At 48.9% G+C, this 24,841-nt stretch overlaps 1 protein-coding gene across 1 annotated transcript in view; it reads left to right on the top strand.

Moving 5' to 3' along the window:
* Positions 1-392: 392 nt before the first annotated feature.
* The window catches only part of LOC8038343 (neuronal PAS domain-containing protein 4), a 105,885-nt gene continuing 81,436 nt past the window's right edge, over positions 393-24,841 (top strand). Inside the window, exons 1-2 of the mRNA XM_042288583.1 lie at positions 393-439; positions 698-879. Coding sequence (XP_042144517.1) covers positions 393-439; positions 698-879 — 229 coding nt within the window. The remainder of the gene's footprint in view (positions 440-697; positions 880-24,841) is intronic.

Raw genomic sequence — 24,841 nt, forward strand, 5'->3', positions numbered from 1 at the left:
CAAACAGAATGGGTCGTAACTCCTCGTGCAACGCAAGGTTTTGTGTTCAAAATGGAAGCTGTTCGCAAGGCATGGTGGTCAATCAAAACGTACAGCGCAAACACACGGGACAGAAGAGGCAAGACACACTTGTGGAAGTCAGAAAAGTCAGAGACGAGTGTTGTCCTTTTTTTTTCGTGTGTCGTCTCTGGTTTCATTTCTCGTCTGTTTGCTAACTTGGTTTTCAATCGGACGATGCCGGATCGGTTGGATGTTCCAACGAATCCCAACGACTAGGCTTCGGTATCCATATTCGCTGACAGTGGCCAGCCCAGATGACGATGTCATCACTGGACGGCTTTTAAGATTCCTTTATTATCCATTCACAACAATCACAAACTGATCCCAATGTTATGAAGGCTCCAATGATAACCCTTCCCTACAAGCTGCAGTACATGAGGTGTGGATATTGATTCAATAAAATTGGCGTCTTTGTACCGCTTATCAAGTTCTGGTAGTGTCATGCACACACCGGACTACTCATACGTTGTAGGAGTGTCATTGTCTCACAGTCAAAAACCCGCACCTTAAACGTTCCCCCCTCTCAAAGCCAAGGTTGGCGGGGATATATTCATATTCTTAAGACATAGAATGACCTTAGAGTAATTGGTATAAATACGCGAAGGAGTAAGTCTGTGCGCGCATTCTGGTGTTTCAGTTTTGAGGCGAACAAGTCAACCAAGGGCGCCTCCAAGCTACGCAGGGACTTGATCAACGCCGAGATCGCCAACCTCCGGGACCTCCTGCCCCTGCCATCGTCCACGAGGCAGAGGCTCTCCCAGCTCCAGCTCATGGCCCTCGTCTGCGTGTACGTGCGGAAAGCAAACTACTTCCAACACGGTACGTGCCCACTGCCTCTCGTTCGCGCACGAGCAGAAGACCGAAGCGACCAGGGCAACTACAGAACCGTTCTTAATAGATGAATGGCTGCACAGCATTTAGAATTGGGAGGCAGCTTGCGCCACCTAGCCGTTTCTGGAACTTCGAGTGTCTGGACTCAGACGTCATCTCCGGTTGTTAAGAAAGGTTGTGCAGACTCTCGCGTGTACAGTACAATGTTGTGGAGACATCGGGTTACGAGAGCGAAGCCAAGACAAAAAGAAGCTGCAGAACGCAGGTGTACCATCGTTTCAATATGAGCTGAAACAGTCCTTCACGTCTCTTCGGCGTACCGGCCAGTTTTTGAGTCCGAACTAGGAATGGAATGAGAAGTTGAGGCCCCAGACTTCGGACCATTTCAGATAAAGAGAAAATAAAGCTTGTGGTAACTGCAGACGCAGAAAAAGGCCGGACCGACTCTTTCAGGCCATATATTGATTGCGACAGTACACTTTGTTCGCTAACGTTCGCGTAACTAGATGGCTACATCTCAAATCTGGGCATGTGAGTGTCAAAATGACATCAAAGAAATATCATTGAACAGAGAAGATTGCGTTCCCCTATCCTCATTAGGTGGTGCGTACGTATATATCAGGTGAACTGTTTGCACGTTCTGGTGCTTTCGCTTACTGCTGTATATTTCCACAGGCTGCAGAAAAACATAGCCATTAAGTGCATTTTTTTAAATAGCGTTATGAACGACAATCTGCAGAAATATCGTTGGCACGCGCATGAAGAATATAAAAACTGTTTTTCTTTCCTCTTGGCGCGAGGAGAGCTAGGGAAGTCGGGACCTCTCGTCGGCCGTGCCGCGCGAATAGAGCGAAGAGGGCAGTTCTGGCGTTTCGCCAAGAATTGTGCGAAAAAGGGAGGATCTTCGTGTAGTCTGCTGCAAGACTTGTTTTCAAACATTACTCGCGTTACGCGAAGTCCCGCATTGACAGTAGTTGCTACGCGTAATGTTGGCTGGTCTTACAAACTTCTACCGCGCTTACCCGCTCACTTCACTGATCACCGAGCACTCGTAGCGGTCGTCAGAGGCATCCACGACGACGACCATGACGGCTATGAGAATTAACCGCGTCGCACCTACGACCTCACGTACCTGACCGCATTATTCCACCGGCATTGCGCAACCGTGCGACAGCTATCGGTTTCGTTTCTTCGCACATTTTTCCTTTCTTTTTTGTCGGAACTTAGCCCACCGGAGTTTGCCTGGATAAATTTATCTGAACGGTAAATGTGGATTTCTAACATTAGCGCTTCAAACTATACCGGATCTGTATTGAATTCACGGTGATTATCGATGAAACCCGAGACGATCGTGCACCTTTCGGGAATTTTGTTTCGATTAGACGCGGAATCCGGGTCCCTTGCGGATGTCCTTGCCACTCCCACCTCTATGAAACAAAATAGAAGGGGAGAAAAAAAACAAGAGACGTAAATTCGTTCTCACGCGTAAACGGTTACAACACATGAATGGGGTTCGGGAAAAGAGAACACATTTTATGAACGGAAGTCCGGAATCATAACATCGAAGAGAAAGGAAAACACTAGGAGTAAATGAACTCACAATTCACAAAACAAACGCGAAAAAAAAAAAAAAAAAGACCGCGTCCTGCAAGATAGGACTCACACCGCAACAATACACGCACTTTTATCTTTTCCGCAGATACACGGGCACTCCTGGACAGAGCATGCGGGAACGGAAGGCAGAAAAACTTTATAATATTATGAAAACCAGAAAAACCAAACAGTGTAAAAAAAAGAACATTGAGGCACAAAACGTATTAGACACAAAGAAACACTAGCGATAGGTAGGAGCTTAAGACGAACAAAAGACCAGAACAATAGGAAGAGAAGACGGAACAGGTATACTTTAGGGAGCCCACCACAACAAAGTGTTGCCGCTGGTTTCGGTGTGATGCGGTTTGCGAGGCACTTATCGCCCTACCGCATCTGGAGGCATTACGCGCTGCACCAGAAGGCTCCTCCTTTATCTACCACCAGGCCGGTACCAGACAGTCTTCTGCGAGAAGGCAGAAGGCAGGCGAAAACCGCGGAACGAGCGAGCTTTCGGTCAGCACGGTGTTATTATCGGATCGTTAGCGCGGCACCTGCCGTTTGCTGCACAAAACAGCCGGGGTCATCTCGCTGCGCGTCCAGAGACCGACTCCAGAAGACGTGCGGTGCTGAAATGGCGGCGCCTTCCCGATACGGATCTTGACACGGCCATGCATGCGGGCGTCTGTACACGGCATCCACGTGCTGTACGCGGTAGCGGGCGCCATCTTGTGATGGTGGTGTCGTTTCGCTCCGCAGCGGGTTTCTCTTTCGGCGTTATTCTCTTGGAGATGGCGTGGTTGACGGTTGTTCCAGGACGAAAAGAGAGCGGACGTGCTGTTTTGTTTGTTTACGTGTTTGCAAGGAAAACATCCCGTCTCAGTTTTGACCATGTTGTTGCCGACGGCGTTGCCTATACTGCCTAGTACCAGTATATTATAATCTATCGCCCTTGTGCAAACTTCTGCACAGCACTGATTGAATTTGAAGATTGCTCCAGAGCCAGTACACGGAGGCAGGATGCAACTTCGCAGGCGAGCAGAACTGAGCGATTTCCACAGGATGCGACCCTAGAAATCCTCGGTCGAATAATTTCTGGTGCTCCATTGTCACAATTTATACAAAGCCCAATCACCAGAATCCAAAAGCTCAATGCGGGGCTTAGACAGAGATGTGCTCTAATACCTAAGGCGCGTGAAGATGTGTGCCATTTTGCTCTCGGCTGTGTTGAGGGAGCTCGTCTTGCCAACGCTTTGTGATTGGGCCGTCTGAGTTCTTATAAGCTAATTCCGCAATATTATTGTCTGCGGAACGATAATGAGATTCACGGGGCCCGCTACGCCCGGTGTTTCTTAAGGTGTTAGTGACGTGTAGAGATGAGGTCCCTTCGCAGTTGGGGACCCGTCGACTGCGGAGGTCACGGCCTCACCGGTCGCTCGCGCGCCATGTAACGACCCGAGAACAATTGTTGCAACATTCTATCTGCTACATCGCCCGAGTCCGTTACACGGACAGTTGTCGCTGTTTTAATGACGCCCAGGCGCACTACGTGCCCATACAAACGCCTGGGGCAGCGAGTGTTCAGAGAACCCCCCACCTCAAGACTCGAATATGCGAACGGCGTCTTTCCCAACTCCTCGCGGCTATTAAGTATACCGGCCGACGCAAAATGCGAGCCTGGGACGACCCTGTTTTTCCATATCAAAACGGGGCGTGGTTCGCGCACCAATCAACGACGGGTATCGCGTACACACCGCATCAGGCTCCTCCCACCCCGAACAGGAGCAAGGCACCGCGAACTGTCTGTGCTCTACTTATTGCGAATCTCTTGGCGACGCTAATACGCGGGTTAGCGGCAACGGCCACGCTGGTCGGGCGTTGTTGTGTACGCACACCAGCGCCATCAATCCTACGGTCGGCCGCCGGCAGACGCTGGCTGTCAGCGGCTGCACGGCGTCTCCCACCGTATTGTTCCAGACAAAGTAGGACAAAGGGCGAGGGGCCGATCCCCGAGTCCAGCGGAATTAGGCCTAGCAGATAGCGGAGGCGGACGGTATACGGTGCGCGGTCAACGCGCAAGCCGATGGAAATGAAGAGGAAAGCGGGCGGTTTTTAAGTGGATCATTTCGGCGGCCATTCCGATAGAGGGCATACGGTACACGCCGCTGGTTCGGCGGGGATCCGCGCGAAGTCGTTTAGGACGTAGATAACGCGGTGCGCGAGCGAGCTCCAGAATTGTGCAGACATCTATGTTAGCGTGTCGAGAGTAGTATACAGTGCAGCCGACATACCGGAACGGTATGATTGGAGGGCCATTGCTCGAGGCAAGGGGCTGATTGGCATCGATGAAAAGATGAGATGAGATCACACACGCGATAAGTATGAAGCTGCAAGATCTTAATGGACTCGACCGTTTCGACTTACTCTGCGAGGTGACTGACCGATATATAAAATACGAGGGGACTGGGTACTTGCATATTCGTATTCCTAGATTCACGGGGCTCATTTGCAAGGGATTGGTATTACTATCGAGAAGTAAGCTCCATGCGGGGGTGATAAAGGGAAGTGAGAAAAGAGAAAATGAAGCGTAATTAGAAATGGAAGGCGGACAATAACAATGGTACTGGAAACGACGCCAAATCGGTGGTCTTCCGTTCGGGGACAAAATAGGCATTGCCGTTAACAATGGATACTTTTAGTTGATTTCGGGATGAAAAGTTTTTACGGCTATTGTCGTTCAGAATTTCTATGACATTACTAATGCGAACCTGCTCGCCGCGTCAAAACGTCGACACTTTCTTGTACTCTATGGCACCGCTGTAAAACGAAAGAGAATCCGGAAATGAACAATATTGGTACGTTTTTTTTTAGTGTGGCTAGTGGTTAGTGTGGGTGAGGTATAGTGTGGTTTTGTTGTGGCACGTGACACCAGCGTATAACCGCCCTCAAATATCAAGAAAAAAAATCTATGCAGCGAATAACGCTGTGAACAAGCGACGAATTTAGGCGGCGTCAGAACAGTAGCTCCTAACGTCGCGTGCGGAAAGCGAACGTGCCCCACCAAGCGAAGTTCGCCGGTTGTTCTTCGTCTAGTCGTTCCTTTAAGTTCAGCCCTAAAAGGTTCAAGACGAGAAAAACTTCCTTTCGAAAGAAATACATGTGCCCGTGTCCCACTAGAGCGACAGACAGAAACCAACGACAGCTACAAGCCCCAAACCAGAGTCTTTCGCGATCTTTGTAGAATAAAGAAGGCTAGGCTCAAACACGAAAATCATGCTCGCGAGGGTTTTTGGCAGGCTTGCAATCGCTCGTGCTTACTTCACGAGCACCGAACTACTAAACGGCTGCCAAAGGTACCATCGCGAGCATGCTGCATGGGTTTGAGACTTGTCGCTGTCTTTTGTTTCTGTCTGTCGCTCTAGTGGGACACTGGCAATAGAAAGCACACCGAGTGCTGTTTGTTTTCCTCTCGAGGAAAGCAGAAACCGAACAACAACTGCCAAACAATAACTGCAGGAACTGCGCAGCAGCAACTCCACCAAACGTGCGTAATACGCGTAAAACGCCGCGAAGCTATGGGTAATCTATTAAGCCACAGCCACCTCGCAGACACATTCTAGAAAAAACAATATGCAGACATTGCCATCCCCAACTTTCTCGGACATCAACGCCTCGAAAATGGGAACTTCAACTGAACAAACAACACACATCGCGATGTTCTCGGGGAATATTTTAGATGACACTCCTAGAACATCAATATTAGTAATCAAACTTTTGGACGCGTATAGTTTTTTATTCCACGGTTCTACACATGCATTTGTTTCTTTTTTGTTTCTTCTTATCGAATCCCGTGGACCACGTTCACAAAAGTATCAATTTCTGCTCTTGTTGACAGAAGATCGCAATGTTCACCAGGACCGTGTACGATTGTCTGGATATCGTAGAGCGCAAATGAATTATAATTTCGATATTTCCTCGAATTTTTTTTTTTATTCCACGAAATCTCCCTGAAAGTTGGCCATGCAGTGATGCGTGTTTCTTTCCTGCATGGCGGTCCTGGAACATGGGTCATGCAAAAACTGTCTGCCGACAACTGTTCGAAGCATAAATAGGTCTGAAGCAAGAGTGCTTCGATCACGCTTGAGGCCTATCTCCAGACAAATTCTGCCATCATATCTGCAACGCACACAGTATCTTTTTTTATTTATTTTTTATGACGTATCAGGCAGTGTGAAGGCGTCTTGAGTCCGGGTAGCTCGCTATCTGATTGACGTGTGACGGTGTCACTGCACACACCGTGCCCGGTCACGCCGACAAGCCGGTGGCTCTCCGAGGCGGTGCACACGCTGGAAGCCCGTGCAGTGCGTAGGCGAAGAAGCCCGACTGCACGTCGCTGCGGCGTGACGGCGTTGTCCGCGGTGGAGGCCGCGAGCTGCGGAGAGGAAGGCAGGGAGGGAGGGTGCCGCACGAACCTGCCGTGCGCGCGTGCACGACGACGGCGACGACGACGACGACGAAGCGGCCGCAGCAGAAGCCGTGCAGCTCTTCCTATAGAGTGAAAACAGCGCTGATGACGTGACCTGCCGCGACCCCCGCACCAGGAGGACTCGGCCTTGACCCCTCGAACCTACTTCCCTCCCCTTATGTTGCTTTTTTTTTTTTTTTTGCGTGTGTGTGTGTTTTTGGAAGGGAGCTGTTGCCTTTTCGATCGAGGCGAAAAACCAGAAGACTCTGTCCGTGTGCAAAACCGTGTAAGCAGTTCGGTCGCTTTCCACGATAATCCAAGCGAGGCTGAAGAAGTTTAAAAGGATCAGAAAGACAGGGACGAACTCACTCAATGCATACCGTCGCTTATGTACCATTACCACTTCCTTCGTTCAATGCTTCAATCGGTGCATCAAAAAAAGAAGAAGAAGAAGAATTGGACGAACAGTTGCGGCGTACCTTTTGCCGACAATGTGTTAGGGAAAGTTAAAGCAACTGTAAAAGAGGCAATATTCTCTCTAGTCGGTTACAGGTTAAGAAGGTAGCGGCAAATGCCCCTTAAAGGGAATCATATATCCCTCCGCCACCTCCGCATCCAATAGCGTCCCATCGTTTCCGTGACGTCGCGGCCAACGCGCGAGGAGGGTCTTGGCTTTCTGTACACATTTGCTTTATCTTTCGACTTTGACTTAGCATTGTGGAAGCCACGAGAGGGAAATTAGAGTTTTCCCCCTCCGATGGAAACAAATACGACTTTTGGGGATTAGCTTCCCCCTCCGATGAATACAAAGGCTGCTTTCAAGGGCTCGGTTCCCCCTCCTATGAATACAAAGGTCGCTTTCTTAAAAAGTGGGATCGGAGACAAGTTGGAACCCATTGAAGCGGAACAAGGAGCGTTTCCAGTGAACTCTTCTTTCGACTGCGGAGAGATTTGAAACTGGCGCATCAAGCTTGTGGGAGGAGTTTCTCCTACCTTCTTGACTGTGACCGACTATGGCTTCCAGTATGTGGAAGAAACCAGTCGGTGAAGTCAAATGCAGCAAGGAACAAATCAAAATGCCCCCAGGACGTTCTACTTCCTGAACATCATCTTATCGCTCTTCAGCAAATGAGATTGAGACAGTTGGCGATAAGAGCTGCGAAGAACGAATCACCGAGGCTATGGGAGCGTGATTGTTTCTGTCAGTGGCAATAGCTTCCACGCAAGGCACACTGAGAGTCAATCGATGTTGTTTACACGTAAATATCAGTGTGTAGCTCTTCAGGAAAAATTTAATATACCTCGGGACAGTGCATGTTTCAGCGTGCACTGTTCTAAGCCGAGGATCTCGACGAAATTTACACTCGAATTTAACGTATAATGCGATTTATGGGTAGTTTTCTTCGAGAAAATCGCCATCAAGGACCATCAGAAAGGACCAACAGAAAAGAGCGTCATAAAGAACATTCATGAAGGACCGTCATGAACGATCGTCATGAACGATCGTCATGAACGAGCGCTGCACACACATACACAGCATTAGAAAATAATAATTAAAAAAAGTGTGCGGGTTGTGCGGGATATGGTATGCTTTGCGCTCCCTGGACTTGGTCAGTATGATCAAGCTCGCGTAATTTCTCCCATAGCCAGCAATGATTGGCGACTGCACGGTATACTTGGAAGAAAGATGACGACCGGTTCATTGTGTTCAAGCAATCACAATTCGCTCCAAAACAAAAGAAAAGATGGCGACCGGGTTGCATACATTTATTTCATCACTGCCCGCCATAGCAGAAATATGGCGACCTTGTTGGACTGTCCCCATCATTGTACTCTGAAAGTCGTCAAGGGTGTCTATGCTGCACAATGAGAAATTGCTCTGAAGCGTGGAAAAATAAATCGCGGAAAAGAAGAAAAACAGAAAAAGAAAACGCCATGCGAGGTAAACGAAATCAGCTAGAGGTGGTACGGGTCAAAGACGGCTTTAGCCCGAATTCGCTCAGAGGGGAAAAAAAAGCTGCTACATTTCTTTTTTTAGTTCTAGGGCCAGCAGTCTTGTTTTACCTGCTTCCGCGGGAAAGCACTCACAAAGTTACTCGCGTCTCTTTCCCTCCCACGTCCTTAGAGCTCTCTTGACTCGCTTATTATTCGCCCACCGGCTCGTCTGGCCACTCACTTACTCGCGGATTCGGCCTTCGAATCTCTATCGATGTCGTGCCGCCCTGTTACGCCCGTCGGAGTCTCTCTCTGCGGAGAAAGGGATTAAAGCTTAATCGGCCCCTTAGGATAATCGATGGGAAATTAGTTTTAACTACTGCGCTCGCGGTTACCGTAGCCTTTAAGAAGTCAGGTCCGGTTCCAGTGTAACTAGAACAGTTATACGTCGTTTATATTACTATTTCAAAGAGGCCCAAATAATAAATTAGTCAACTTAAGAGAAGAAAAAAAAAAGAAACGCATTTTCATGTGCGCTCACGCGAGTCGATAAGAAATTGTTTTTTTTGAACGTGTTTTATGAATAAGATATGGGAAGGTGAGTTTTGTCAGTCAACGAGCCGTCTTCGTTATGCTTTGTTCAAGAAGCAATTGTAGAGTTTACAGTGAGGGAAAATTCAAAGTATGCAGGCGAGATGGTTTGGAAACATCATAATCTAAACCTGACGCGAGCTGTTTATATTTAGTTTCAGCTTAAGTTCAGACGGCGGCCGACGCTACGAGCTTATGGCACCAATCAAGCGGCGTCAAAAGTGCAAGTCATTGGGCTTTTTTTTGTTTATGATTGGTTCAGTGATGATAGAACACGTACAAAAACATGTTTGTGTGTGTTGGCGATGTAGGTGGAATCGTAAGCAAAGACAATCGTGGGTGTGGGCTCATAGACCCGTCTGTCACTGCACCAACTACAAAAAATTAAAGAAGACACTTAAGACTGCTTACGTGTAGGAATGCGAAAACATTCCTACACGCAGCGCATTTCTACAAGCAGCGCGCCACGTCTTCCTTTTTGACACGGCGCTCCAATATCACACTCCCGAGTCTCCCCCACTGCGCAGGCGCGGCGAACCCCGCCGGTCCCACGCTTTCCGTGACGATGCATCTGCGTTGCTGTGCTTTTCTTTGTGTTCTATTTTTCTGAGACGCGTCCTCTTTGACCTTGAGTGCCCCGCCGACTCCGTGACGAAGCATCTGCGTTTGGTGTGCTTTTGGTCAATGAGAATTTAACTGCCATTTCGCTGCTACAGACGGTTACAGACAACGCCGGCTTCGCTCCATGGGACCCAGTTAATGCTTTCGCATTAAAACACATGACCAACACCATGATAGAGCGCTTTTTACCCTGTCTGATTTGTCCCATCAGCTCGAAGCGTTGGCTGCGACACGAAGTAGAGGAAACATCATGATCTAATTTCTGTGACGAGCAGAAATTAAAAACGTCTTGTCCGTTATCTTGTTGCTCCTCGTCTCAGGGTTTAGATTATGTAGTTTACAGTGTTTGCCTCTCCCACTACTCGAAAATGTGTCCGTGAGAATACCTAACGCAAAGACAGCGTACAGAAAGCGTTCGCGACGATGTAGTGGGAGAACGTTGCGTTCCTGATCTACTTACCGCGTTGACCGTCTGAGTGTACATCTCATCGTAACAACGCCATAAAAGAGCTCTCAATCCCCAAATCTTTTGTCTCGGGAAATATATAAAAAGAGTAATCACAATTTTTAAAAGAAATAAAAATATATAACAAGGATGATAGTCCAGATTCTTCGCACGGGAATGCGAGTCGTCCAGCTTCCCAAGTTTCAGAATCCTTCGTCTGCCTCTGGGAGTTGCACCGAGGACTCCCAGCCGCCTTCCACGTCCCTCACGTACGCCGGTCATCTTCGGGCGACATTAACGACGTGACAATCGCCCCCAAGTTCTTCCGCACCCTGCGCCAACTCAGAGACTCATCTGCCAGACGCGTCCTTATACTTAAAAGCCGCCCGTCGATCCAAATACTTCACACACACACCGTCTTTTCGCGCACATAACTGAAACACAGGCCGCCTTGGGAATCTGGCTGCAAGATCGTGCGGACCCTTCCAAGCGAGCACACTCCAGCGACGCGAGAGCCCGTCCAACCATTAGCACATGGGCAGCCCCCCCCCCCTGATGACCGCCAGGAGAGAGGGAGGCGCTGCGATCGCGGCGCCGCCATTGTTAGTCCCTCGCGAGTGCGTGTGAGACGTCGAATTAGATGCCGGATTCAAGGGAATGTACGCCTCGCGTTTTTTTTTTTTTTTTCTACTGTCTTGTTTTTGAGTGTCGGGTTCTATCGTTATTGCGTTGTCTTCTAGCACCTTCGGCTAAAGGGGGAGGGGTGATGACGTAAAGCTTGAGAAATTCGAAGGGTAAGAAAAATGCCAGAAGGGATGCGAGGCGCCGAGGTGCACAACAAAGGGAGATGTGGGCTATTGTTTCGGCCCGTTAACGATGGCGTCGACTCATTGTCGTCTGCCAGCTGTTTCCCTGCGCGAGCAGGCGCGAGTTGATATGGGTGTTGGATTCCGGTTATTCGCCCAGGAAATATCCGGGTTTCCTCTCTTTTCTTTATTCTTACTATTAACCTCTTACATAATACCGTCGTCGATCCAAGGATGTCCTTTTTTCTGCACTTAAAAAAGTCTACTTGGTAGAAGGTTATGGAGCGTTCCCTCCTGGCCTAAATGTTAGAAATGCTTCTTATTTTGATGTTACGAAGAGCCAAGCTTTATTCGTAATAGAAAGTCGGCCCCTTTAGGAACGTCCAGACAAAGTTGTCCCCCTAAACATATTTTTTCTTGAACATTGGTAAAGAGTCGTATAGAATCATAATTAAAGAACATACAGAGATGTCGCCTCGTTCTGCACCATTGTAATTATCCTGACTTTACAAATCAGTGCTCGCGATTATCTCGTGAATCATCAAGCAATAAAGCACGTCACTGACTATGATATGCCCGCCATGTTTGCCCTCTTTCCCTTTCTCTCTCTCTCTTCACAACGTCCGTGTGCTAAGATGTGACTTCACAGAACAATACTTGTCGTTTTTGGTAAGGTCAATGTTACAGACACGCCATTGTAACGTGATATGAGATCGCGTATTTATTGTCTGTGCAACGGACCGAAAACAAACTTACCTATCTCCCCTTTTCCCATATACGAGTCAGCCTAGCACATTACTCAGTCCAGAAGCAAAGACAAGCTATTAATTTGTTATTGAATGTAGCACGCCAACATTCAGCATACTGTATAGTAGAAAAGTCCGACGAGGTGCTACCACGGATTGATATGGCAACTGAGGGCCGCGCAACGCGTCGTAATGGAACGTATTGTAAGACTCCTAAAGCTCCGTTCCTATGGTGCGATGTCTGTCCAATCGCAGTGCGATGTTCAAGCGGTTTTGCCATTTAAGTCGCAAACGCGCTGTCAATGTTGTTTGGGCTAAGCAAATATAAAAAAAAAATCCTGCCGACAGTAGCTGAAGCGTCTATTGCGTCCACAAGGTTCGGTTGCGTCCGCAGGGTGGCTGGGACCGAGGGTACGCGGAAGAAAAAAAAGGTCTATAGTGTATACCTTATCGGCGGAATACGAATCAGAAACCTCGAGACGACTGTCTGGGCCGCTCGCACATGAACGCAGAAGACGGACTCCCGGCATACGAGGTGCGCAGACATGGACAGTGCAAGCCGGTCTAGCATGTACCCGCACCAGGAGAACTATCCCATCACGGGCCAGCGACGTCGTGATGCATGGACCTCGGCGAGGCTCTGAAAATAATCCGGCAGCTAATCGCTTGTTTCCGACCATGTCTGCCCGTAATTTGTCGTTCTGATGAACGACCTGGGCGAGCACGCGATCCATTGCCCAGACCGTTCACCATGCCACGCGCCCGTCGACCGTCTTCTTTGGCGTTGCTTGGTTCTTTCAAGCCCTGTCTTTGCCTTCGGCGGGCGTCCTCAAGACTCGTCCCCTCTTTTCTTGCCACGCGGCTCCCGCTGTGCCTTTGGGCTTAGAGCACACTGCCGCACTCTTCTTCTTCGTCTTTGTGTTCTTGCTGTAGTCTTTTTGAATCTTGTTTTTTTTTTTTTTTTTTTTTTTTTTCCCGACGATGCAATTTTTTGTTTCTCTAAAACGGCTGCTATTCGGTATATATTCGCGATTCGTTCGAACTTTAATCAATGGACCGAACCTTCTGCGCCTCGCTTTTTTGTTTTATGTTCCTTCCTCTCTAGTCCGGGTTAGGATATTTTTATTTTTAACGTCGACGTTTTCATTGATCGTCGGCTCTTATTTTCTTTTTGTCTTTAACCTCGTAGATGCGTCTTTGGCCTTCCACCGCTCCGCTGCTTACCGTCGCGGTTTTTCAAACGTGCTTGTCTCCGCATCGTTCGGCGGCGTCCGCTCAAAGTCCGACCAACGAGGGAGAGCTTATCGATGGTTGATGGCGCTTGCCGAGCCGTTCTGTACCTCTGTCTGCGCGTGGGCACACCAGCCTGTGTGCCGTACTGTTCCGGCTTTGTATATAGGTAGTATTCGCTGCTTGAATTTTGTGTGTGTGGATGTGTGTAAATGAGGGGGGGGGGGGGGGGGTTCAGTGTGGTTATTCTGCATTATTTTCTATCTAGATGCATGGTATAGTGGCTGCTTGTGGATGCCTCGCAGCTTGGGGGGGGGGGGGGGGGGGGGGGACTTTTTCAAGAGTCCCGGGGGTATATACGAGAACATCGGTAGGGGGTGCTACGAGGTCGTGGCTTATGTTGCCTCCTTTTCTTGATCGTTATACCGGCGTGGTTTTTTGAGTGCAACGTCGGGTATTGGTATTCCGTAAGCGGCCCAAGGACGCGAAGCCGCGCGTCGATTCTCGTTGTTGCAGGGCCTCGCCTGGTTATTGCCTGCGCGCGGCCCGACGACGACGCGACTCAAGCTATATACACTGCATCATCTCGGCGTCTTTTCACCATACGAATTTTCCAGAGGGTACGCATAGTGTTTCTACCATTTTCTGGGTTAGCTCTTTGTGTAAGATCTCCTTGCGTGTGTAAAAACAAAAACAGCAACAAAAAAAAAACGTTAATTTTGTTTTGCATTGCAATTTAGTTGAGATTGTCAACCATGTTTATGTAACGATCATCGGGGCTGCAAAGCTTGACGTTTACGTAAAAAGAAACAAGAAGAAAGCTTCCATTTAATATAGCCCTGTTTTAGATGTTTCTTCTGAACACCGTCCGTACATAGCGCCTGTGCTGAAGATCTTCATTACACTATTCGGAGAGCAAGTCGTCTGCTTCTTGCGCAGGGGTTGCGGTGACGTCAGAGCTACGCCGAGCTCTGATTGGCTCTGATTGAAGGATAGGGGGTAGACTTCAAGGCCGCTTGCTTTGTGGTATACCCACTGCCCCTCCGATCGGAGCCTATTAGAGCTCGTCGTCGTCCTTACGTCACCGCAACTCCTGCACAAGAAGCAGACGAACTTGCGCTCCGCATAGTCTCCGACAGCTTTAGAAACGCAGGACACAGAGAATCCCGAACACCTCGTCATCGCTCGGCAGCCAATGAGAGTGCAGCATTCGCCGATACAAACACCGAAGGACCAATCCCTATCCTAGAGGCGTGAACGTAATAAGCCAAGCCCTGCCTTCGTTAAGCTGTCGGTACTTTTAGGAACTCTAATCCTCCAGTTCAGCCCCGGCACAAACAGCCAGCAGCTTGGAGTGACTTTGTTGTACTAAACGGTCCCGAAGAAAAGAGTCGCTCCTCACAAGTCGCTAATTTTAGCACGTCGACTGCACTTTATGTTTTAGCTGTATAACTTCAGCGACTGGTCAAATCAACATATACAATGACGGCCGGGTCAAACATGCGGTCACGGAACAACAGTTTTATGATCCCAAGCCCCGACCCTAGTATACGCGCTACGATTGTGAAGATAAATATATACAACGGTCGAGCTTGAGTGTCGAACCGTCGTCGTCACCTATATATATTGCCGTGTCCCTAAATGCAAACGTCGGAATATACGGTCCACCCACTTTACAACTTTGGCCCTTCAAGCTGCCTGGTTATGAGGTATATGAGGGGCGCCGAATGCGGACTCTTGATGGTCGATTTCGCGATCCTAAAGAAAAGGTGCATCCGACAGGTAAATATACGAAGCGCGCCACACACGGTAGCCAACGGCGACTTGGTCGCTTCCGCGCCACCAGCTCTCCCTCTGCAGCGTCCCATACGCTCCTGGGAATTTCCTGCGCGCCGAGACGAATATTCATCGGTCTTGCTCTGAACTCGTTTTTCAGGGCTCGTAAGACTAGTCTTCACGCACGGTCTTCAGAGCCTCTGGAAGCTCCTTCCGCATTTCGTTTATGTTCCGCTTGCGGTTTGTGTGTGTTTGTGTTTCTCGGGAAGAGGGAGTTTTTGATTGCAGTTTCCTGGTGTTTCTTGCTGCTGCCGTTCATTTCTTTTTTTTTTCTTCTCCCTCTTCTTGAGTTGGTGTGTGTGGTTGTGTTGAGATTTTATAGGGCCGTTATGATTTGCGGTGGCTCCGATGTTTTACGAGGCTGGCAGTTGGCTTCGACGACGGCGGTGGTCTTCGCCTCTCTGGTGTCTGGCCGTTGCTGTGCACCAGATATCAGGGTGCTGTTCACTGCGTTTTGATGCATGGGAACCGGTGCACCCTCTTGGCCGTGCCACCCCCCCCCCCCCCCCCTCCCCACCTCCGCTCCTAAATGAATGCAAATGGCGGACCCTGTTTATGTTCTTTTGATGACTCTGGATTAAGTGCGCTCAGGCTCAGGGAACAGGCTTCTTTTAAATTGAGGGTTGTTGTTGCATTTGTAAAACATCAATTATGTCTTTTTTTTTTCAATGAATATTTTATCAACTATTGGGATCGGACAAGGAAAACGTGCACACCACCCTCTTAATAGCAGCATTTTCTCAAGACGCATCTGCATGCCCCCAGAATGTTCCGAACTTAGCAGACTATAAAACACCATTGTGCCTTTGCTGCTGTTGCTTTAGACGTAAGAAACGACACGGTCATTGAGCAAGTCCTAACGAATTCACATTGCGCACCACGCTACATAAGTCCGACCTAGAAGCCTTCCATCCCCTTCCTCAATCACTAACAAAACCAAGGCCCAAAGGCCGGGGGCATTTCAATACCTTAATTTAAAAATTTGAAGCCTACGAATTTCTCTTGAAGGCCATCTTGAACACTGGACTTATCGAGCAAGAAGAGTGTAAGCCATGATTTAGTAACTCTACGGAGTTGACCATGGGTCAACCTCACCGGTTTATTGAAGTTGGATGAGGATATTTATTGTGGCTTATGCATGCACTGTATATGACTCTTTGACTACTGTACAACGTCACTTGCTGCTGCATATCTCCCCCGGGCTCTATTTCCTCTTCGCATTACTTTAGTACTCGCTCCCTTACACCAATACAGATGATGGCCCATCTGAACGACGATGCAAGGTTAGCCTTGCTGTCTCCAATCTTCGTCCCTTGTCTCTTCCTAGCCGTTGTATACCAAGCACCTTGCCCGGTCGACGATCTCTTGTACAGTACGGACAACGATTCTGGTCGCTCGGTCAATTCCATCGTCGATGAAGATGTGTCGTGGCCGAAAGAGCTGTCTTCGTGTGCACAGCGGTACACGCGCGGAGCGTAGAGTCACGATACAAGCCGACAACACACGCTCTTGTCCGAGACCGTCCCTTCCTAGACAACGGTTCCGGACAGCGTCCGGTGCTTGTCTCGTTGACGTCTTATTCAACCTCGTGCTTTGTCGCAGACGACGTGGATGGCGCTCAAAACTATAGCAAACAGAAAACGTGCTCAGTCGAGACACTTTGGCGTGTCCGAATACGCTGCATCCTCTCTTAGGAGGCGGTTTCGCTATGGCTATATCGGCAGGCTATCACTCACACATGGGGTCATTGACACGCACTTCTAGAAGAAACTGCGATTCATTACGCATATCAACGTTTTGCAAGAGGAGATTAACACGCCGTTAGACCGGCAGGTGAATGCCATCATTCCGTCGTGCACAAATTGTGCGTCACCGTTTCGTTCATAACTTTTTTTTCTTCCGGCCTATTCGGAACTCAAAGATTGCAGGGCGGTAGTTCCAAGATGGCGGAAGAGAGTGTGATAGATTTTCCGTGCGCCTGCTCGCTGACACATGTCAGCGTTCTTGAAATAATTAATTTGGCTACAAATGCACAACGATAAGGACAGAAGCTTATCACATGGTGACGTAGATGTTGACGTACGTTAGGAGAACCAGCATGTTGTTTTTTAGAAGTTGCGGAAACACCACAGAACTCTTGACGTTCTGTGGAAGGCGAGCGTGCCTTGGGCGCCGATCACATCATAGTGTGTGGCAAAATACGTTTTGTGGGTTGTCAAAATATCGTGGTGTTTTCGCTGTGCCTGACCACCATGCAGTGCTCTGAAACGTGAGTCGCGCATGGCGACCATCAAGCTCCGGTAGAGCAGCGTTAACAGTATTGATGTCTCCATGTTAGAGGCTCCCAGCTTACTGCACACCGTCGCGGTTTCAGTGCACGGCAACACGTAATCAACCTGTGCCATGGTTACTAACAGGCAGTATTAGCATAGCGTAGCCACAGGTTAACGTACGATGGGTTATTCCGACCAGGAGTTCGCGCTGCACCTTTAAAACATGATTTTCAGCGCGCCAAGCATAGCGTTATCGCAGGCTATCGGATAGCCTGCGATAACGCTATGCGAGAACTCCATAATGACTCCATCGACATCTTTGGCGTTTTTATTTATTGCTTTGTCAAAACAAATTCAGGCATATAGTATACTATATCTGCGTACCGTGATATTCGCATCGTCCATACAGGCATCACTAAAATTGTCCGTTCGCAGCACACCTCACGATCGGCACACAGATGCGCTTCAAGATGGTAAGAGCATTTCTTTTTTTTGCCCTCGTAATTAACTGAATGCGGGTACACGTAGCCTGTCGTTTGGAAGTGCTTGCAAAAAAACTGTCATGTTTCTTGTCACGGCCTTTCGGCGCATAAAATGCGAACCGATTCTTGATGTTTATCGCTCGATACACCACTGCGCAAGCAGTCCTCTCCTACTTTCTGGAAATACTAAAGTCTTCGTAGGTCGTACGCAAAAGCTTTGCCCTACTAGCCGGAGATTTTGCCGTCATGTTGAGCACAGATTGTGCTGGTAACCCCAGGACCCGAAATCCGCAGCGTATGCGATCTACGAAATGAGACATCCTGGTCTTTTTGTGCAACACTGTTGCAAACGAACCCCAATAACTCCTATTATAACGCACTCGCTTTTTTTCTTTCTGTGCAAACTGCACGATGCACGAATACACCGACCAGAACAGCCTCACCAAGGCCGACAGTCCCTGCCACCAACCCCGCTCCTCTGGTTACTCGTTCGTCCGCGAGAGGGCGAGTGGCGGGCTGGAGTTACGGATACGTTCCCCTACCAGGGTGCTGTGCCACGCGACTGACTCTTGCCGATACAGTCGAACTGTGTAAACTCCTCGATCGCTCTTAACTGAGATCCAGCGCCGAAGTCCTGGCTGGACGCAAAGTCACGTTCGAGCAGCAAAGAGCCACGCGTATTTTTAGTGTCCTTCCCGTATCCCCGCATCCATGCGCCGCAGTCAACACATTGAGAGGATCCATCAAGGGCGAAGTGAAAAACCCGCCTCCGTTTGTGCTACGACGCTGATAGTTCCGCAAAGACAGGCTGCAGAAACGGTAAAGAAAATAAACTTCTTTTCTCTCTCCTTCACAAAGAGCCACCGCTGGAGTCGACTAGCAAGATGAAGAGAGATCTAAAAAGAAGCGTCGCATTATTTAGCAATCAAAGCGTCGCACGCGCTGCAGCAGACTTTGACCATGGTCCAGGGAAGATGGAAGGAGCACAGTTCATCTGGCACACATCATCATTAGGCGTGCACGGGGTCGCCTCTGGAGCTCCCTAGCCACCGTGCAGGTGTGGTCATCCCGCCGAAACCGCAGCGGCGACCGCTTCTTTTAGAGCACCACGCCCCAGCGTGCCTGGTAGCGTGCCGCCGCGACTACTGTATTTAAAGAGACCGCGAGCTTGTTCTTTCTTCCACCAGGGCGTGGCGCCCCGCTGCTTTTTGCGAGAAGACGTGCCGCCTCGCGCCGCATGCAGTGGCTTCTTGAAGCCGCGCTGCTCCTCTTGTTGCGGTCTGCCGCGGTCGCTGTTATTGTTGTGGTTGGTAGAGGGTTCCTCGTGGCGAGCGCATGCAGACGCTCGGCTTCTGTCCAGCTGGACAGTCTTGAGGACACCCGCGCACGTCTTCGACGTGGACAGGCGTGGTCAACGACGGATAGGACGTCGACCCGGTTCCTCCGGACTCATCTTCTTCATCGTCACGTGACTGCCGATGGTCACGTGGCAGCAGACCGCGGCCCTCGGGAGGTCACGTGAACGCCGAAGCGTCGTGGTGTCTCGTCGTGTTTTGTTTTTTTTGTGTGTTCGAGTTGCAGCCGTATTTAATGCAAATGAGGGAGGGGTGTATACGATACGGTGGGGTTGGTGGCTTGGGCGGCCGCCGCCGCAGCCGCTTCTATTCCTGGAAGGGGACGACGGTGATTCGAGGGGTGGATTTCGGCAACGATGGCGGGAGGGATTGGGTTGACCTTTTGGCGCTTGATTAAGGGGGGCCCATTTGCATTGGAACTAGTCGCCGCTCTCTGGGGTAATGGAGGCCCTGGGAATGGCGTCTCGCCTGGGCTTGTTTCTTTGAAACCATTTTATTTTTTAGACGGGGAGAAAAAGGGGGGAGGGGGGTTGTATTGGCGTACCGCGGATTATGTGGTGGCGGCAGCTATGTTGCTGCGTCGACGATCGTGTGCTGGACTGGGAGGAATGGGTAATGGTATGGTCGGGATAAAACGCCCCAGACTCGTGGTCGCCGAAGGGCGTTTTTGATACTTAAGCAAAAATGCAGAAGCTAAGCTACTTGTTCGCGAGTTGGTGATCGAGGAGGCTCATCGAGCTCGTTGGCTCCTTTCCTTATATTTTGCCCGAAGGCACTTCATTTGGATTTCTAATGACAAAACGATCTATTTAGAAAGGATGCTAACTAACGTTTTCAGATAGACTTACTTGTAGAGCTCTGTTCGGACTCACGTGTGAGTACGCTTGCGTGTCGCGTACCAAAAAAAAAAAAAACAGGGCACGGTTCAAGTTACCATAACCCCAGCTAAGATCGATCGTCTCCTGCTTTTTGTAGAGTGGCCCTATCAGCTTTGGAAATGCAGACGTTTCTGTGGCAGTTTTCGAGTATATTTTTAACTGTGCCTTAGTAAACCGCTTGGAATCATGTAAAATTGTATATTCCAAACCGAAAGCGATTGCGACAACTAGAGTCACTGAGCGACAGAATGAGCACTTCAACGTTTCTTTCGAACGTTCGGCATCCAGCACTTGCCTTCCGTCGTGCTTTTGCTGTGCGTGCACGTCCGAAGCTCCCGAGACGCCGAAACGTTATCCAAGATGGAGAGCAAGCGCTGGAGGCAGGACAACTTAAAGGTTTTCCTTTCGTTCTAATCATGTCAGTGACTAAGTCTCATTTGCATCCCATCAACTGATTCCTTCTTCGATACGACGTTCTCGATCACCGTAAGCATAATGGATTTGCTCGTAACAACTACGGCCGGAGAACGAAGAGGGGGGTGAAAAAAGCAGTAAACAGGATGAAGACGTGTCGCAAAGCGTTGTGCAGCAAAGGTACTTGGGAAAGCCGTTGCAACGGAGGAGCACACACCGCCTACACCCTGCGTGACCTTGCGTTTCGACATATTATATACGCGATGTTTCTACACTCGCCGATGTCGTTTCGCCTGCACCGACGGCCGCTTTTCAAACTGCCTGCGAGAGAAAGCGTAAATGGGAAAGAAGATGTATTTGGGAGAGAGAGCGAGAGAGAGAGAGAAACGAGAGGAGATAGAAAAGGTCAGAAAACGACCTCGGTGTAATGGTTACGGCAACGAGCATATGACTGGAGCTGTGTAACAGGGATGCATCTCTTGCAATGAAAGTATGTGGCGCCTGGAACGCGTCCTCCGACTGGTGTGTTTACAGCGTCCAAAAAAAGTGGTCCTTCAATTTCCGCCTGATGATGTCATAAAAGTGGCGCGCTGTTGCCGGTCGCGATCCTGGCGGTGTTACTGCAGCAACGGCAGATGTGGCAGACGCTTCTGCTGCAGGTCGCTCTCCAGTTGAACAGTCCACGGAAGCTTCGGCAGCCAGGAGCTGGGACGCTGCGACGATCAGTGACATGTTCACGTTCGCTCGTCCTTCTAGGCGGGACTTCTAGCACCCCCCAACCGCCAGGATCGCGGCATCCGACAACGTGACACTCCGGCTTCCGTGACGTCACTTGTTGCCACTTCGGGACCACTCCCGGTGTATGGGCGAGATATACAACGATAAATACACCACCAAAGTCTTGCCAGACGTTACCCCCCAAAAATGTAATTAAATACGTTACTCGTTACTGGTTCTCAAAAGGAACGCGTTACTTTACCTCAAAATGTAACGAGTTAGTTTTCTCGTTACTTTGACCACGAAATACACAACTGCTCTTGTTTCATGCCTCGTTGTTTGCTTTTCAGTAGTCATTGTGCTTAATCAGTAGCTGCCACTCCAACTTTTCATCAGTTATGTTTTACCCGCTTCCTTGGGAATACAACTCGGCCGGCGCTGAGGAGTCGTTCTACTGACGTGCTCGAAGGAACGGCACTATTTTCCTTCAGCAAGAGCTCGCGAATCTGAGATTCCCCTCTCTCTCTGTTTTGCTCTATCTGCTTATAAAGCTGAAAGTTGACAATGGGTTGTGTGCCTTCCCGCGTTGGCAACCTCCGGGTCTACATTTGGTCTGTACACGATTCTGAAAGGTTCGACCAACGAACCTTGTTGCGTTCGATGGGTGGAGAACATTCCCGGCTGTAGAGTTCAACTGACGTGTTTAACAATAAACGTTGCTATACCGTCATACTATTTAGCTGCTTTTCGGGTTGCCCATCTGGTTTTGTCACAAGAGACGCATACTCGGGTCAGGCACGTAGCCAGGATTTTGTTTCGGGGGGGGAAGGGGGGGGGGGGGGGGGGGCGGCCCCATGGGCCGCCCCCCTGAATACGTGCCTGACTCGGGTTATAATTAAATCAATCAAGACTGCTTAAACAGGGTTGTAGACGTAACTCCTCACTAAATACGTTACTTGTTACCGAAAAACGTAACTATAGGTAGAAGTAATTTGTTCGCTACGTATAAGTCTGAGTTTTACGTACTACTGGCGAACCCAGTTACCATCGCAATGATGGCCCGCTGCGCGCCGCCATCTTGGTCAATATTGGGCATCTGAAACGGGTACCGAGCGTGCGCAGTGGCTCTCTTCCGAGGAATATCTGACGCCGCGCATGCATGCAGAGTCCAGTGACTAGGCATTTTTAGCCCGGGTGATAAGCTCCGGAAATGTGTATATATACTAAGACCTTTGCATCGCTTATCACCCGGGCGAAAAATGCTGAATCACTCAGCTGTGGTCTTATGCGCAGCGTCCTATGTACCGCATAGCAGACGAAGGGCGCATGCTCAGAAGGCGTCAGGCAGGCAAAGATGGCAGCGCGCAGAAGGCGATTTTTGCGAAGGCCTTTAGTTAGCGTCTCGGTCCCATGGGATGTTCTCGTAAATATATACCCGGACTCTGACTGTAACAAAATTCACCTTAAAAACCAACGACCAGTTGGCGCTTACCACTTTTCCCCCGGATCCTTCCCTCCACCTTCTACCCTGTCCACCGCTGCCTGTTTCCTCCTCCCCCATGGTGTGGAAGATCTTCTGCCTTGCAGAATATCGAGTCTGGTCGTCGGCCTTTAAAAATAAAAACGCTGGTTAGTGATCAACAAAAAAGTGATGATAACTATCTGGCTATACAACCGCGTATGTATCGCAGTACGCAGTATGCACATTAAGTCGCCGACTTGAACTCAAGCTTCGCGTTCTATCATAATAATCGCCATATAGCTTTCCTTTTTCCACGATGCCTTTAATTGTTTGTGTTGGTTGTCATACTATTTGCATTTCGATTGCCGTGATTTTTCCATCGTGCCCTTTTTGTCCTTCCCAAAAAGTTATGCTTAAAAAAAAGCATCCGAAGCGTGTTTATTCTTTGCGCTCCTGTCTCATTGGTCGTACAAAATCGGTCTACAGACCACTCGAAACATATATACTGTTAGCGTCAGCATTAGCGTGATGGACATCATCCCCTTTTTGAGTATCCGCCATATTGTGTTCACCGAGACCATCGAGGCGGTCGGATGGGCATCCGGCTCGCACCCAAGTTTCCGAGTTTGTACCAATGTACGGTATTACAACTGTTCCTAAATAAACCACCCAGTTTTTCTATTACAATTCGTACGAAGCTCACACGCACTTTGAACCTAGACAGTTCTGTCATCATGTCTGACAGGGACCACCGTCTGTGGTTTGTATGATTTTATGAGCAGTGCGACTGGGGCTTTATGATTCAGACAATACATCTTCTTTCAAGTCAAAAACTGCGACGTTGTTAGATAAGCGTTAAATTAGTTAATACGTATCACCGCTCACTATATCACTGTCCGACTAAAAAAAAGTGTTTTTTTTATTAATATTGTGGTAATCTCTTCTCAAATTTAGGACGCGCGAGAACAAACCACTAATCTAATGATCAAATTACGCCGTTATTCGTTCAAAAAAAAAAAAAGAAACATATACCCGATCTGCATTGTCAAACCTGATATTGCATATTTTGCAAAAATACAAAGATCGCAATCATAGAGTTGCGGGATACCGTAACCGTTTGTCCTCGCTCCCTCGCGCATTACTATTTATTGGCTTCGCTATCGGGCAACACACATCCGCATTTGGTGCATAATCCTATCCTGACGTATAGTATATATATACACACTAGACGTAGAGGTTGGCGTCGTAACCTCAAAGGGCGAAAGCTCGTCAATTATTAATCCTGATCCGCGCGGTCTTTTAACCCTGCGGAAATCTTTTTTCCCTTTTCTTTTTTTGCTATACGAATTTTTTTTTAAAGCATCGAAGGGGCCGCGTATAGTTTCTTTCTGTTGACAAGTGCGCACACACACATACTGACACACACACACACACACACGCGCGTAAACGGAACAGTTGCAAGTTACGTCCGCTGTCGCGCGACGTGCAATTCCTCATGGCTGCTTCCGACAAGCCGGTGAGCCGTAACCGTATAGCCTTAGAACAAAACAAAAAGGAAAAAATAAAGAGAGAAAAAAAGAAAAGAAAAGCAACGCGAAAGAGTCACTTTGTCAAGACGAAATATGGAAGTTGGAAACGGATTCCTCAGGCCAACCCGAACAGGTTTCTCGGTGCCAGGGGCCGTGACTTCATACATAAAATAATAGAAATAATAATAATAATACGAATATAAATTGTAGCGCTGCACCCTGATGACCTAGTCCCCATTATAACGACAGACGCCAAATCGTGCTCTGGCCGCATCGAAGAAACAAAACAAAACAAAAAAACAGCTTTCTGTCGATCAGAGCAATCCTCTCAGCTCGTTAAACATGTGTCCTTTTGCGGCCTGGTGACGATACAGCGTAAAAACAAATGTTGGCAGGGCGCATATGAAACATGCTCTGCCAGAGGTGGGGAGCTGCTCCCAACTCTCCCCACCTTTGCCGGAGCAAACGCTGGAGAGGAGGTGACCTCATCTACAGCGTTCGCTCCGCTAAAGTGGAAAGGAGTGGGAGGAGCATACCCTGAGCCATAGCCTCCCATATAGTGACAAAGCCCGGTA

The sequence above is a fragment of the Ixodes scapularis genome, unplaced genomic scaffold (assembly GCF_016920785.2).
Source record: "Ixodes scapularis isolate PalLabHiFi unplaced genomic scaffold, ASM1692078v2 PGA_scaffold10__122_contigs__length_95168666, whole genome shotgun sequence".
Lineage (NCBI taxonomy): Eukaryota > Metazoa > Arthropoda > Arachnida > Ixodida > Ixodidae > Ixodes > Ixodes scapularis.